General features: G+C 41.4%; 1 protein-coding gene across 1 annotated transcript in view; it reads right to left on the bottom strand.

Moving 5' to 3' along the window:
* Nucleotides 1-2,703: 2,703 nt before the first annotated feature.
* The window catches only part of PNLIPRP3 (pancreatic lipase related protein 3), a 35,864-nt gene continuing 21,773 nt past the window's right edge, over nt 2,704-16,794 (bottom strand). The window contains exons 6-12 of the mRNA XM_019797842.2: nt 16,138-16,257; nt 15,932-16,054; nt 12,462-12,580; nt 9,348-9,480; nt 7,129-7,240; nt 4,411-4,578; nt 2,704-4,136 (exon numbers count right to left, since the gene is read on the bottom strand). Coding sequence (XP_019653401.1) covers nt 4,073-4,136; nt 4,411-4,578; nt 7,129-7,240; nt 9,348-9,480; nt 12,462-12,580; nt 15,932-16,054; nt 16,138-16,257 — 839 coding nt within the window. The 3' untranslated portion in view covers nt 2,704-4,072. The remainder of the gene's footprint in view (nt 4,137-4,410; nt 4,579-7,128; nt 7,241-9,347; nt 9,481-12,461; nt 12,581-15,931; nt 16,055-16,137; nt 16,258-16,794) is intronic.

Genomic DNA, 16,794 nt, shown 5'->3' with positions numbered 1-16,794 from the left:
TGTGTGTGTGTGTGTGGATGGGTGAAATTCCAGTTCTATTTCTCCGGGATCTTAGCTAGTGCGAACATAAATTACACCGAATTCCAGAATGGAATTACTTGTAACAATGTATGTGGTGACCACAGATTTCAGAAATGAAAGCTGACTGATTTCTGTCTACTGTTATCACTTCCACACGAGATCAATGAGCAGAGGGTGAAGAAGATGAGAAAGGAAGTATTCGCGTCTCTCTCTCTGTGCCTGCTCCGATCCCAGTGCTTGCCATGGTGGGTTCTAAGCAAGGATCTCCTTTCCCATGTCCTCCTGGGTGCTGGGCAGAGCGCGGGAGCAGGGGCTATCTCGTGTTTTACATAAAACCTCATTACTTCACACAATGCCTGGCACAGGAGGAAAAGAGGAGGATAACCCAGAAAATGTTTGTTCAAAGAATGAAGGAAAGAAAAGCCTGTGAAAAGAAAGGAAAAATACGTGACTAGGGCAAGGGAAATGTTTGCAAGACGCAAATGTAGAAAATAGGCTGCGCAAGGAAGAAAACGTTGGCCCCAAATCTTTGGCTCAGTCGACACAGACATTCAGGCTCTCCTACTGGAATGAAATCTCGTAGAAACTCCATTCTCCTAACACTTAAATCATTTACAGCAGAACTTTTAGAGACGTACGTGTAAAATAAAGAAGCCCATCTGGTGTTATAAGTATGTATTTGGGGGGAAAAAGCATAACACAAACAAAGCACACCTATCATTTTTATTACACGATCTACAGAAAGCAAAGGTTTACAAAATCTTTTTAGTCAGAAAGTATATGAAAAAAGATTGATTTTTCCCAAGTGGAGGAGTAAAGACCCCAGGAGGGACATGAGATTTTTATGTTTATCTAACATAAGCTGAGGCTTTAAGAGGCTGGGAAACAGGAACTTGGCATACGGTTCTGTTCCTGAGGCCCCCGGGCTTGTTCTGGACATTTGCAGAGTCAACAAACCCCGAGGGCTCTAGTAAGCAGGGTAATTCCTATTATCCACTCTGATCGCTCAGACCGGAGGAGCCTGGGGAGAGAGTCACACAACTCAGCCCGGTAGCTAATCTTCCTTAGTTTGGTAGGACCCTTTATTTTCTACCTCCTCCAGTTCCAGACGGAGCACAGAGTTCAATGCCTCTCCCATAACCGAATCTTCACACAGCCATTTGCCCCTCCTCACTCTTCCCAGAGCACAAACTCTTGCCAGCAAACTCCTCTTCGGGCACTTTCTCCTCTTAGCCTGGTGTGTTAGTAGCCAGAGTCCAAGCCATCCATTGTTCCTCTCTTCTACCCACAACTCTCATTGGTATAGCCCTTTCCACTTCAGAAGGTGCTAATACTATACACTGTTATTCAAAAGAAAGAGAGAAAGCACGAGCAAGCACGAGAGAGCTGCCAGGGGCTCATTCCCCGCTACCCGGCACAGAGGAACCTGAGCCTCGTCACATCTCCCAACCTCAGAACTGGTTAACAGGAAATGCACGGGACGGACAAATGTGTGAAAGGATACCACGTGGGTTCCAGTAGTTGAAGGAGAGAAAATTTCCAGGATGCATGACCTGGTCTATTTAATAACTGGTGTGCAAGAAGGGGAAGGAGGAGCTGTTACAGGTGAACAGAGACTGAGGGACAAGTCAATCAGAGGTGACGTATGCATTCTGCTCGGCTCCCAGTTTAAACAAACTCACTGCCAAAAGACATTTTTCAGGCAATCTTGGAAATTTTAAAACCACCTCAATGTAAGATGATATTGAGGAATTCCTATTAATTTTTTCAGTTAACCTGAAGTTTATTTAAAAATGATTATTGTTGGGGTGACTTGGTGGCTCAGTTAAGCGTCTGAGTGTTGATCTCAGCTCAGGTCTTAATCTCAGGGACGTGAGTTCAGGCCCTGCATTGGGCTCCATGCTAGGCATGAAGCCTACTTAAAAAAAAAAGATTATTGTTAATCTTTATAAAATGGATACTGTAGTTATGTTCAACAATTTGAAGTGTAAATGGGAAGAAATACAGTAAAACCAAACAGGTTTGGAGGTGAGCATTTGGGGTGATATGATGACAAGGTATGGGTGAATCAATGGCAGTGAGGGATGGCTCACTAGACTGGCAGTCACTCTGCAGCATTAATGGCAGTCCAATCAAGGAGCAGAACTTCCTATCAGTCTTTACCCCAATATCTGCTGGTTCAAAATACTAAATAACCATAATGCAGGGCACTCAGAGAGAAAGGGTGTCATTTTTTAGCGCTTTCTGAGGAAACAATAGACTCGGAAAACAATGTCATACACATGGAAAACAATGTCATTCTAAACTTTCAGAGTCATTTTGCTAGATAGACCATGCACACTTTCATCCTCACAACATTCTCATAATGCAAAAAAAAAAAGGACAATAGTAAGATCTATGAAACAGAAAGTCGGTGTTTTATTAAAATAGGTTGCCAGAAGTTAATTGACTCCCATTTGTCTTTTCAAGCTTAGAAAGAGCCAGCCAAGAGGCCTCTTGGGCAAAGAGGCAGGCCATACTCACAGAGCCTAACGCTGTTATTTGATCCATAACCCTTCCTGCTGATGGCCAAGCCCTTAGAAAGAAAGAAAGAAAGAAAAGAAAGAAAGAAAGAAAGAAAGAAAGAAAGAAAGAAAGAAAGAAAGAAAGAAAGAAAGAAAAAGAAAGAAAGAAAGGCTAAGCAGAGAACAGTGCAGGGTCGTACAGGGCTGGCAAGGGAAGGTGTCGTGCCCTCAGAGGCATGGGGCCGACTCCACTGCCAGGCTGCCGAGCAGTGTGTTGGGCTGCCACACTGTTAGTAGGACTCAGAGGCTCAGACCGTCCCAAGTTGCTGCTCATGGCCACCCTGTTCCGGGTTGGCCTAAGCCTTGGGTTGACATGCCCACCAGAGAGTAGACAATCAGCCAGATCGTGCCAAATGTGTCCTCATCTCCTTTCCTCCTTCTATTGAGTCTCGTGCTCCAGTCAGTCTTCTAGCTCCCACTTGCACAATGGGAAAGAGACACGCTACTTGGTTCTCTGCTATCTGCCCCAGCACAAGTGTAAGTCCATCCAGGGGCCTCTTCCTGAGGTTCACTTGGCAGCAAGGCACCAAGGAGAATCCAGAAAACTTCTGCAGAGGAGCTGTCATCATTTTTTTTCAACAACATTTACAGTCCAGTGCTGTGGGCTAAACACTAAACCCATTAGAAAACAGAGCAGATAAAAACAGTCATCTTTGATTTGCGCTGGGTAAGGACAACTAAATTACAAAAAATTGAAGCAAAGTTTTTAAAAATTGACATACTTAAATATTACAGGATCATTATTGCAAACACAAAGGGTAGTCAAGTGCTTTACAAATGAAATGCTCCCTTTAGGCTAATTGCAAATTTGCAATGGGGCTTTCAAGGCCCAGAGAGGAGTAATTCTCTCCGGGCAAGGGGCCTCTGGAGAAGGGGCTGATCCTCAACTGTTGGGCATATCACAGACAAACCCCTGAATCTTTCACTTCACACACACCTGAAGACCATGGAACACCTTGGAAATACTAATGTACTCTCATCGGTTTCCATTATTAATACATAGACATACCAACCCACGGGATTATCATCTACATATCATGAACTATAGCCATAATTTGTCTTACCAAGATTTAACAATGTAATAAATATTCTTTAAATCATTCTAGAACAATGCATATTCTACCTGGAAATACTCAAAATGTACTTCGAATATTCAACCAGACAGAGTCTCACTTTTGCGTAGTGAATTTATACCACAACACTTCAGTATCACTTCCTCTCATTCAGGGGAATTCCAACACAGCTTTATTCTGGCAGTGATACCCAGATTCCTACAGATTACCGTACTATTCTCTGTCCTGGACTCCGTCTGTTTTTAAGGCACCTACAAAGTTTATCAAGGAGAAAAACATTCTATATAGAAAATTGCAACAACGGTACTTTTCTATCTCACTCACGAAGGCCAGGTTTGGTTCAGATACCAACCAGAAGGAGATTCTTTCTTTCACTGCTCCCAATAAATAAATCCATCAAGACTGTATCTGAAATTAGCACGGTTTCAGGATCTGGGCAATACTGGGTCCCATAATGTCCTGGCTACAGAAGGTAGATCTGAAAAATTTTGAGGGGGAAAAAAAGGATATTAAAATGATTTTAGGGGGAAAAAGAGACATGGTAGATCTAATTTAATGAGTAATTATTATTTTGTAAACACTTTTGCAAATACAATGTTCATTTCTTAAATAAGTTTCCTTTTCTTTAATAATAAAATTTCAAGACGTACAAATTTTTATACAAGTTGCAAATTTCAAGTTACATGTAGGTTTCAAATACCATTAAACATTGAAACTCTGTTTGAAAATACAAGGGGAAAAGTAATACTTACTTGTACCCATATTTTCCAGATATATCTGTCACCACTTCTGCTCCCAACTTATTCTGAGAAGGCCCAAACAAATGTTCCTTCCACATGAACTCCATATTTGTTACATTTCCAACATTAATGTCTGCATCAATTAATTTTGTGTAAGTCATTCCTGGCTTAAGTGTTCCACTGTAAACAGAAAAATAAGACTCATAAGCTCACACTGGGTCTTCTCGATGCTGCACTGAAGCCACGTGTGGGTACCATGAAAGAGAGTCGCATCCGCCGACATTTGCTTACAGGAGATGTATTCTTTTCGTTCCCGTCAATCAGCATCTTGGAATAGCTGCGTTCTGAAGCTTGAGAGGAAGGGTGAGGTAAATGGGAAGCTTGATTAGTCGATGTTGGGGAATGCCTAGAGAGGCGTTATCTTGACCAGATTTCCATAACGGAAGGTCTGGTCTCGGCTTCCTAGTCTCAGAAACCAGATTTTATGACACCAGGAAATGATCAAACTTTCAATGAGGAGCTAAATTCACAGAAAACTGATCTCTCTGTTCCCAAGGGGGAAATGCTTTCTTTTTATTAACCAAAATGTCCTCCAACTCTCTCCCTGGTCACTTCTTTATCTACATGAAAAGAACCACGTGACCAAACTAGTCATCAAAAGATGTTTTGGTGAGCATGCCACCAGAGCAGAGAGAAGTAGATTATCTTGGGGCACAAGGCACACCCTTTCCAAGGCCAAATTAGACCAGATGTGATTTCCCTCTTCCTGCTGTTTCCTTCTTCCATCGTTCATGTATTGTCTGTCTCCTCTCCCTGGAAGAAAAGCTCCACAAGGACAGGACCGGTGGCTGGATTCTTAGCAATCAGAGCAATCCCTGGCACACCGTGGGCATTTACCTGTCTGCTGAGTGAATGAATGAATGTTGCTATTCCTAGGGCCTGTTTTTCTCTATTCCATATAGAATTAACTGCTTTCATTACCAGAAGGCAACTTTTCTTCCAGCTTCTTAGGGAGACTCTCCCTGCTGCTCCCTGATCTGCCTTCACTCAGTAAATCTACTGTGTAGACCTTCATAACAGTGTCATTAGAAGCCCACGTGACTGAGATATAAACTACAGGGAGGGGCCAGACTCTTGATGCTTGACTGAAAAACAGGAATAGAGAGCGTGCAGACGCATTTATCTGACTTCATTTCAAGATGGGACATCTGCTGTGAACTAGAAATCCTGAATCATTCTTAACAGGATTGGTGGCTATGCGACAAGATGACAAATGGCTTCCTTAAATAATTGGAAAAGAAATGCAGACATGTCAAAATATTCTTACCATTTTTAAAAGATCTTATTTATTTATTTGAGAGAGAGTGTGCACACACGTGGGTTCTAGGGTGAGTGAGGGCAAGGGGCAGAGGGAAAAGAGTCCCAAGCAGACTCCCCGCTGAGCACAGAGCCCCACGTGGGGCTCCATCTCAAAACCCTGATATCATGACCTGAGCCAAAACCAAAAGCCAGACGCTCAACCAACTGAGCCACCCAGGCGTCCCGAAATATTCTTAGGAATTTTTATTTGTTCCCACCTGTCCCAGGTCAGAGGCCTTCCTGCAGGGCTCAAACTGCCCAGCCTCAGGCAATAGTGAGCCTCAGAGCCTCGGGCACACAATCGATCGTAGGGAACTGCTCCCAGAGAACGAGCTTAATGGAGACACAAAGAACACGTGCAAATGAGGTATGTTAAGACCAGGAAGGGTATTTGGAACAGAGGAACAGCATGAGTGAAGTTGGGAAGAGAGGAAAAGGTGGGATCTAGTCAATGCAGGGTAGTGTAATCATGGTAATCTGGCTGTGCTAAAGATGAACACACCAGATGGTGGGAGATGGGGCTGGAAAGGTGGGCTGGGGCCTGTGCATTCACCGGAGTCCAGAGGATCACGGACCAAACCCATAGCTGCAGGATGATGCGCACACATGGCCAGAATGACTAATCTGATGCATTCTTCCACTGACAAAATAACCACAGAAATCTCTTGTTTTTCATGCCTCTGCCCACTCTTTGAAGATGATGGAAAGCAAAGAGGCAAAAATCTAATCCATTCATTGGTTTGCAAAATGGTAGCATCCAATTAGTGTGCATAACCTTAATTCGGAAATGGATTACAGAATTAAACAACGTAAGTGAAATCTCTAATACGAAAATGCTAAGGCTGACCAAAGAAAAGGTTAAAGAAAACTCAAGATAAAAGGGACCTTAGCCAAAGGTACACAGTGAATGTCTCTGTTGAATTATTCCCACCTTTGACTATTTCAACACGTGTCCTGTATCTGTGCGTGCTACTCAGATAGCTTATTAGAAATCTGGCCATTTACGTATATGTCTTATTCCATGAGTAATTTGAATCTATACAAACCAAAACATATGTGAATTTGTATAATGTTAATGGGCCAGATTAACAATAACTCTTGTTTATTGTCCACTTGCTTTATGATCTACAGCTATAATTTTATGCTAGCACTTTCTGACCTTTCCTGTTTGTAGGTGGAACTGCAGAGACAATAGATCCTATGATTTCTATTTTATATCTGGAAAGCCGGAAGTGAAAAGAAACGTCAAATATGTCATGACAGCCTGTAGCAGTCCGCTGTCGGAAAAGACCGAGCTGCTGACTGAGCCAGTCTGAGTAAGTGCCCAGCACTGTGCCACCTGCCGCTTCCTCGTCCTTGGCCATTGCCTACCTGGCCATCACAAATTCCTCCGTGTTCCCAGTTGTTCCACCTACACGGAGAAACAGGGTCCCTTGAGTGACATTGTTTCCATCAAGTTTGACAGATAATTTGTGACTCCAACCTGGAAATTAAAAAAAAAAAAAAAGAGCGAAAACGAAGAGGTGAAAACATGAGAAAAGCATGACCTCCTGGGCACTTGACATGAACGCAACTTTCAGCCTTGAACGAGGCTGCTTGTGTTCACGAAAGAGCACAACTTAATATAGCTTAAGTGAATCTGGTGAAAAACTACATTTAAAAATACATATATATGTACATGAGTTCATTTTCTGAAAGTAAATAGTGTCATGATATTCTTTAAAGAAAATTCTTTAATTTTCCAGGCATTTTTATGACTTTTCAAAATGGAAGTGTGTGTTTTATTCCGACTATTACATTTGTATTCTGCAGCATGTATACTTTGCACGGCCAGGTTTTTATTGGCCATGGTTTGGCAACTAACCCAGAATAAATCTAGAAAACCTAGCAGGCAAGAGGGTCTGTGTCTTTTAGAATGGGAGGTGAACTGAGTTGTCCCTTCCTCTCCCACGGGGCTCTGCACTCAGAGAGCCCAGTTATCCCAGGTTTGGGGCAGCACAGAGCCTCCCAACAGGGCAAATCCCTTGCAAGTGGCCAAGTGTCACTTTTAAAAAATCTGGAACGAAACAGATCTTTCATTGTGAATTCTGAAATTGCTTTTATGTTTAATAACACATTGAAAAAAATGCAATTCTTCCTAAAATTGTTTGAAAAACATCTGAAAAGGGAAAAAAATCTCCAGAGAGAATTTCCAATTCCTGAGTTAATTGTTGCCAGAGTTCCTCCCTCCTCAGCCCACCCACTGCCACCCCTGCACGGAAGCCCCTCTCCCCGGGGTTCCCAGTGACGGCACCGGCGCTCTATCCCCTGAGCCCTGGGGACCGTCTCATCTGACCTGTCAGCATATTTGGTGCAGTGGCTCCGTCCTCTCTTCCTCACTGTCTTTCCCTGGCTCCTTTTACCGCTCTCCACGCCAGTTTACCTTCTCTCTCTGAAAGAGACTGAGACCTTCCTCAGTCTCCTTTGCAGGTTCTCTTTCTCCGCTCTCTTTCTTCTCATCTGACACTTTTCTTGGCTAATTCCATCATCTGCTTCCACAGCCCTGATGGCTGTCTACATGCAGGTTTATCTCTCAAAGCGTTAACTGTACATCACATCGGTCGCCCGTATCTCTGACAGCCTTGTGAACACCCCCCCCCCCACATCCCAAGTCTTCGAAAAACCTGGTAAGTTGGAAATTGAACCCATCAATCTCTTCCAAGCCAGCCTTTCTTCCTGTGTCACCAAGGTCAGTGAATGGAACAACGTCCAGTGAGCCACAGTCACCCTTGACTTCTCCACTTCCGGCATCCCTCACATCCATTCACCAGGTACCACTTTGTTTCTACCTCCCACCCATCTCCGTACTCTCTCCCCTTCTCCCACCTTTCTGTCCAGCTTTACTGAGACATAAACACTGTGGACGTGTACACCGTGACATACATATAACGATATATTGTGAAATAATTAGCACTATAAGGTTAATTAACATCCCTCGCCTTCCCTGTGGTGAGGCAACACTTGTCCTAACAGGTCATTCTGCCTCCATCCTGTCTCCCTCTAATCCATGCAGCAACAAGAACTTTTTAAGAAACCAGTCTGATAATCTTAACACCTTTGGTGGCTTTCCAGGAGCTCATAAAGTCCGAACTCCCCACGTGGCTCACGATTTCATTATTTGCCTTAATTTACTTCTCCTAACTCATCTCGTATTTCTCTCCTCCTGGTCTCCACAGTCCCAATAGGGGGTTCTTCTTTCTCTCGATCTCTCTCACCTCCAGGCACCGACCCACGCTGTTCCTTCTACTTGGAATGTTCCCATTTCCTTCTCCCTCTGACTCATCCTCCAGGAGTCTGCTCAGAAATCACCTTCCCTCAGGAAGCTCCATTGACTTGGTTCTAGAAGACTTTCCTTTGCACGTCTCTTAGCAGAACGTTTATTACCCAGGACTGAAACTCCCCACTAGTCTAAACTCCCTGTATTGTTCCTCACTATATCCTCAGAGTCTGGCCCAGTGCCCAGTTATTTAGTAGACACCCAGTAAAAACTGTTGAATTTTTAAAGACAAATAACTTAAAGCATTACAATAAAACTGAGCTACAATACTTACGGGCAAATGGGGAAAGAGACCCTGTGTTTAAAAAATAATATGATCTATTAGGCTGCATATTTTTGAGGTGAAATCTATCAGCAAAATGACCCATTGTTGGGCAACCTTCTTTGGGACAACGGAAGCAATTTCCCTGGTGACAGAAAATAAGAGGTAGGTTAGAAATGTAATTAGAAATGTTGACCTTCAATAAACTCTTGATACATTATTAAACTATAATAAATCTTTGAAATTTAAATAAAGTGCATGCATTTAAAAATGGCTAGTTGCCTAATAGGCTACCCTGTCTTCAAAAACAACACAAAATAAAACAAAAACAACCGAGGGGGGGGGAAGGGTCCATTAGAAAAATGAGTAAATGCTATGAATAGATAATCCCCGGAAGAGGAAAATCAGATAGTTGATAACTATGTAAAAAGCTGCTCAATCTTACTAGGTGTCAGGAATGTGCCAATGAAAACACACAATTTCATACTCAGCAGATTTGCAAAAATTAAAACAAGCTGCAACATCAAGTAGTGGTGAAGACAAGTGTGGGATTCTCATTTGCTCCTGATGGGAATGTAAGTTGATGGATGTTGCAGACAGCAATCTGGTAACGTCTAATAGAGACAGAAATGCGGGGCCCTGGGTGGCTCAGTCGGTTAAGCGTCTGACTCCTGATTTCAGCTCAGGTCATGATCTCGGGTTGGGATCAAGCCCCACATGGGGCTCTGCTTGTCCTTCTCCCTCTGCTCCTCCCCCTGCCTCCACTCTCTCTGTCAAATAAAGAAATAATCTTTTAAAAAAAGACAGAAATGCACTTAGGCTTTGACAATTTCACTTGTACTATGCCCTATAATGAAGCTTCCCCACAAGCACACTAGCAGACACACAGGAGTGTTTACCGCAGAACTGCTTTTAATAACAAATGCTGGAAACAACCAAAATGCCTGTTAGTAAGGGAATGAAGAAATAAATTGTGATGGATTCCTATAAAATAAATACATTAGATCTACATATATCAATGTCGATCTCAAATTTATAAAATTTAACAAGAAAAAAAGCAAATCCAGAAAGATACAGTGTAATACTATTTATCTGATACATACGGGATTCACTATAAGCCCTGCCTCAGGGGAGGGTGTTAAGGGAATAAAAGAGAATCAAATTTTATCCGTACATTTTATTATTTTTTTAATTTTTATTTTTTAAAGATTTTATTTATTTATTTGACAGAGAGCTAGAGAGAGAGCACAAGTAGGCAGAGCAGCAGGCAGAAGGAGAGGGAGAAGCAGGCTCTCCACTGAGCAGGCAGCCTAAAGTGGGGCTCGATCCCAGGTCATGACCTGAGCCGAAGGCAGCCACCTAACCGACTGAACCACCCAGCTGCCCCATATCTTTTACATTTTAAAATCTAAAGCAAAACTAACAAAATGTTAACTTAAAAAAACCTGGCTAGCAGCATTTGAATATTTGCTATTTTAGGTTTTGAGCTTTCAGATTTATAAACCACGGACATTTAGGCTAGGATTATAGTAAAACATCCCATGGAAAACTATTTTTAATGAAGCAAACTTGTAACAATAATAAAAGGGCTCATATTTATTAAGGGCTTACCGCATGCCAGGCACTTTTTAAGCACTTTATCTGCATTTAACTAATTAATCCTCACAAGCCTCTTTATTATTACAGTGCTTTTAGCCTCCCTAGCTAACAGATGAGGAAACCAAAGGGCAGAGCAGTTAAAGAATTTGTCCAATGATGCGTGTTGGGTAAGTGAGGGAGCAAGGATGTGAACCAGACAGCCTGGTACTACAATTCCTCCTTCATTTTATTTTATTTTATTTTATTATTTTATTATTTTATTTTACTTTATTTTATTTTATTTTGTTTTATTTTATTTTATTTTGTTTTATTCCATTCCATTCTGTTCTGTTCTATTTATTTCATTTCACTTCCTTTTTATGACTGTTTGGGGAGAAACACAATAAAACATGTCAAGGAAATTGATGCGATGTTCTCTAGTTTGTAGCCATAATTAGCATCCATGTGGCACAGGAGCCTCGCTTCGCCCATCTCGCAGACTGTAGCCCATTATCTCTGACTATACTGCGACTCTGAGGGCCTCTTCCACCTGCCTTCAGTATAGTCAGTGCCAAGATCCCTTTAGCCACTCAGAGCAGCATCTGCAGCTGGAAGAAGGAGGAGGCAGCATTGGTTATTGGGGAAAAGCCAGGGTTTGGCTGGCAAGCTTCCCGAGCACAGCAGTTCACCAGGGCGTGCCATGAGTAAGAACAACTGGCTCGGGAGACAGAGAAGGTGGCCAGAGGGCATCCAGTCACCTTGCTCTGTTTAAGAGGAAGGAAGTGGCTTATTCCTGTCCCAACACTGCACTTACGCACCAAGTGCTGTTACTTAACAATAAACTCCAGCTGGAAACCTCACATTCTCTACCCTGATGAAACAGGGAATTAGGTCTCTGAAGCATAAGAAGCAATCTTTCCACTTCCCACCATAAAATAGGTTTTCTCTCTCCTTTTCATAGTGATAACCAAATGAAAAATACATTTACCTCAGATCTGGCACCGTGCATTTTATGACTCAAGCAAAATCAGATTTGGTATTTTGTCCCTTATTGATCTGTGTGGAACTCCTGTTAGCTATCTATGCCTTAGTTCGGCTCTGTATAAATAATTAAATTTTAATAAAATAATTTTCACGTTCCAAGTAAATAGTAATATGTTTGGTTGTAGCTATTGATTGGTTCAGCCTTTTCGGGGCATCTTTGAAGATGACATTTAAAATATATACACTGAAAAATTCTGCCCTGGATTTATGCCTGTTACACAGTAGCATCTAATTACTGCATAACAAATGGCCCCAAACGCAACATTGGATATAATCTTCAAAAGAGCTGAAACAACCAGAATACAAATAGTTGGTTTAGTTATTTAAGCCCTTCAGCAATCCAGCTACTGTTCAGTACTCGGCATAGAGAAAGAATCTATTATTTCCCAAAATGGCAGATGGATTTTTTTTTGCCACATACTCAAAGCACTAATTTTTCGTTGGCTGATCATGGTTCAAAAAATGACTTGCTAATGGAATTCCACTGCAAAACACTTTACTTACGGCTTTGAAAGATTTGTAGGATCTACAAGGATAAGCAATAAATGCATCAGGATTGAGAACGCTTTCAGTATAGAAGCGATGACTTCGGGCATGGTTGCATTCAAAGAAGGAAGTCACTTCTGTGAAGACAGTTTCCAGTTAATTGAGAGCAATAAACGGACCAACTGATAACTAACCGTACGAACCATGTCTTAGAAAAGTAACTTAAAACAACAGATTCTTGACTTGGGAGGTCTAGACAGACAGACTTTGTGTGTAGGCTTGGATACTGCACAACATTTATCAATAGCACGTATCATTTTCTTTGTACCAAAGAATTCTTTGTATGACTCTCAAGCGACATTCAAGCAGGATAAAAAAACAAATGCAAATGTAAATAACTCTGTGTTCTGCTACTATCATCTTCAGCACTTCCCGGGACTCTGACTTAGAGCTTGAAAGCACTTAGAGCTTTCCGTATTCTTGTGCGCACAGCATCTTCTCCGTAGACCCATTCGTTCATTGTCTCCCTGTTTCTGCAGGAAGGCCGAACTGCCTCCTATTCAATCACAACACAGCCAGCAACACCCTCGAAGCTCACCCAATGAGCTTCGAGGTGTGACAAGTGCGAAGTATTATTAAGAATGCTACAGACAAGTTAGTTTTGTCATTGTCAGGCATGACATTATGGGCACTAATAGTTTGGATTTTTACAATAATAAATAAGATAGATCTAAATACACTTGTGCATTCTGAAGTTATCATAGCATTCTAGTCATTTATGCTCTTTATCTTCTATAGCAACGTCTCTACTGTCTGCCATGGACTATTCTTCCAATGACCTACAACTTGGCTGATCTTAGAGAAACGAGATTTTGTTTTAGTATATGTGGTAGATCATTATACTGTCATAGTGGCCTCCAGTGAGTCACTCTTTTTTAGGTCCTCACACCTTTGCAATAACAGAACAGATTACCATTCCTCCCTTCAAGAGCAAGGAGCCTATGTTTTTTTTCATTCCCCCCACCCCACCCCACATTGCAGGCTAGTCCTGTGACTTGCTTTGACCAACAGTACATGGAAAAATTGACCCCGTGCAATTTCAGGTCCTCAGTCTTAAAAGACCTTCTAGCATCCACTCTTGCTTTCTTAGCACCCAGCTTTTCTGTTAAGGAATCCCGGTTGGGGCGCCTGGGTGGCTCAGTCGTTAAGCGTCTGCCTTCGGCTCAGGTGTGATCCCGGCGTTCTGGGATCAAGCCCGACATCAGGCTCATCTGCTGGAAGCCTGCTTCTTCCTCTCCCACTTCCCCTGCTTGTGTTCCCTCTCTCGCTGCCTGTCTCTATCTCTGTCAAATAAATAAATAAAATCTTTAAAAAAAAAAGAAAAAAAAAAGAAATCCCGGTTAAGTGTCTGGGAAAAAAGGTCCTGAAGGAGAACAGACCACTTAAAGAGAAGAACCAGTACCAAGAACCCAGACGTGGAAGACCATGTTGAATCTTCCCACCTAGCTTAACCCAGTGTAGCCCCCAACCGGATGCAATCACACGACTCACATTGCAGAGCAAAGTCTCTGCAGAACTCTGCCTGAATCTTGACCCTCAGAACAATGGGCAATAAAACCATTGTTCTTTTAAGCCATTCTGGCTTGTCATGCAGTAGATAACTGAGACAGGGTAACTTCAGAAAGCAGAGATCAATAACTGGCATCATCTTTTTTTAAACAAGGCCATCTCTTACATTAGGTCTTTTTATATTCAGATTTATATTCACAATTAATTGTGATGTAGACAAGATGGTTCGTTAGCATCTGGGAAATACAAATTTTAAAAGTGATTTCTTAGTAATAAATATAATGTAAAATCGAATATCTTAATGTCTTCAAACTCATCTAAATCATAATATGAATGATATACATACTTTAAATAAAGTTGTAGGAAATTTTATAACGTCTTAAAATGATAGCTTGTGATAAATGTATTTTACTTGAATTAATTCTTTACAGAATTTCAAATGTTCTGTGTATGTATATAAGTTAAAAAAGAAATATTATGATCTATATTTTATACTAGTAGGATTTTAAGTCATAATACGGAAAATAAGAAGAGAAATAATTTTTATAATAGGCCTTATTGGAATGAATTTTGCTTATCTCTTCTAGCTGGAATTGGCTTTCTCATTTTGAGTGTCTGTAATTCACCAGTTATTGTTTCTTTTCTTCAGTGGGCATGGCAAACAGATACTTCTAATCACATTTACTCTTCAGAACAGATATTAAAACTTTGCAATTTGTCTCTAGAGAAGAGGACATTCCAACTACTCTCAATGTCATGATCTGTGTACCTTCCCACTATACCAGCCAATTGGAAGATCAAATAATTACATCATCGAGAGACTCTGACCATGTGGAATCAGATGGTGAGATATTTAGAGTCATCCATTAATTATCATATCATCATACATTATATTATTATGTATTTTATATATTATGTATGACACGTTTCATTATTTACATGATGATGATATGTATATCCAGGGAATAACAAATTCCCAAATAATAACTTTTGGTGCCTTATTACCAGGCACTCTGTAATAGACACTGTTGTTACTGGAAACTATTATAAAGGGTTAAATACTATTTGTTTAATTTGTGATTAATTTAATGTATGATCCATAGTGATTCTGTTAAAAAGTAAATCAAACCGTATCTCTTTTTTGCTCCAAATCCTCCCATGTCTCCCATCTCACTTGAGTAAAGCTGAAATCTTTACAATGGTCCATAAAGCCCTGTATCATCCCCCTCTGCCCTCTAACCTCATGTCTATTACTCTCCTCTTTCAATTCACTCCAGCCACAGTAGGATCCTCACTGCCATGAACTTCCCAGGCAGGCTCCTGCCCCAGGCCCTTTACACTGGTCGTCCCCCACCCATTGGCCTGGAATGCCTTTCTCCCAGGTATCCTCATGGCTAACTCCTTTAGGTCATCTTTTCAGTAAGGACTCCCTGGCCACCCTATCAAAAATCTCCTTTCCCCACTCGACCCCCACTATCACCAACACCTTATATTTCATTCCATGCTTTATTTTGTTTCCTTACTCTATTGTTTTTCTAGCAAACTAGAATATTAGCTCCATCATGGAGGGGTTTTTGTCTTTTGTATTCATCCCTACATCTGCTGTCCCTAGAATAATGCCTGGCATATAGTAGGCACTCAATACATCTTGCTGAATGAATAAGCATATCCTCCCTGTTTACACTGAGTGACTACAATATGCTAGCTATTCTGATAAGCCCCGGGGGATACGAACATAACTAAGACATGGACGCTAATCTCGCAGCTCTCACAACTGGTGGGAGCTTTATACATGTGATTGTGTTTTGGGCTAAAGTATATTTTTATATTATATTATGTGCAAAATGGTATGGATCCTATCCAAGGAGGGAGCTGAGTGAATGTATAATAGCCAGCATCATATTTTAGAAAGTATTTACCTTCTTTGTAAGCATTGGAATCAAAGTTAAATAAAGGTGTTATTAAGTCTTCACATCCTGGCATGTGCTTCCCTCCATTTGGGTAAAAGTCAAGGTGACCACAAGCGTTAATAGTTCCAGCACCTGAAATAGATAAAAGCAGGATAAATGCTTCTAGAATTCTTTTCCGTGCTTCAGTGTAGTTTCTGTTTGTATTGAAAACTTACCAAACTCAAAGAGCAAGCGAACTGCATTTGTATGAATGACATCGACAAAGTCAGCATCCGAGGGGTCCAACCTAACTTCATTTGGAGTATTGTGGAAATATGGCCCGGCTGGGTCCAACCCTGGGAAAAAGCATGAACATCCATTAAACCAAGACATGTTCTATCCAAGAGTACATTCTTAGTGTTGTTATTTTGGAAGGATAGATGGTGAGGGCAAGGTATTCTTTCCTTTATGATTTATACAGGTCAAACACCACCCAAGACAAAGTGTAGATACATAAATTGAGTGGATACATGCAGGTCTCTATACATTATAATGTCAGATTCCTATACAGAAGTAAGGCTGTGTCCAGACAATGCAAAATAACTAACAAAGTCAGAAGAATCAAATTCCAGGGTACGTACAGGGATTACCATATACATAATTAAGGTTATGGATTGCAGACGATTTCAAAAGCAACATCTGTATGCAAAAATATAGATAAAAATAAAAGATAAGGGGCGCTTGGGTGGCTCAGTCATTAAGCGTCTGCCTTCGGCTCAGGGCGTGATCCCAGAGTCCTGGGATCAAGCCCCACATCAGGCTCCTCTGCTGGAAGCCTGCTTCTTCCTCTCCCACTCCCCTGCCTGTGTTCTCTCTCTCACTGGCTGTCCCTC

The sequence above is a fragment of the Ailuropoda melanoleuca genome, chromosome 6, assembly GCF_002007445.2.
Source record: "Ailuropoda melanoleuca isolate Jingjing chromosome 6, ASM200744v2, whole genome shotgun sequence".
In the NCBI taxonomy this organism is placed as follows: domain Eukaryota; kingdom Metazoa; phylum Chordata; class Mammalia; order Carnivora; family Ursidae; genus Ailuropoda; species Ailuropoda melanoleuca.
The sequence above is the reverse complement of the archived record's forward strand: the minus strand, read 5'-3'. Positions and strand labels throughout refer to the sequence as shown.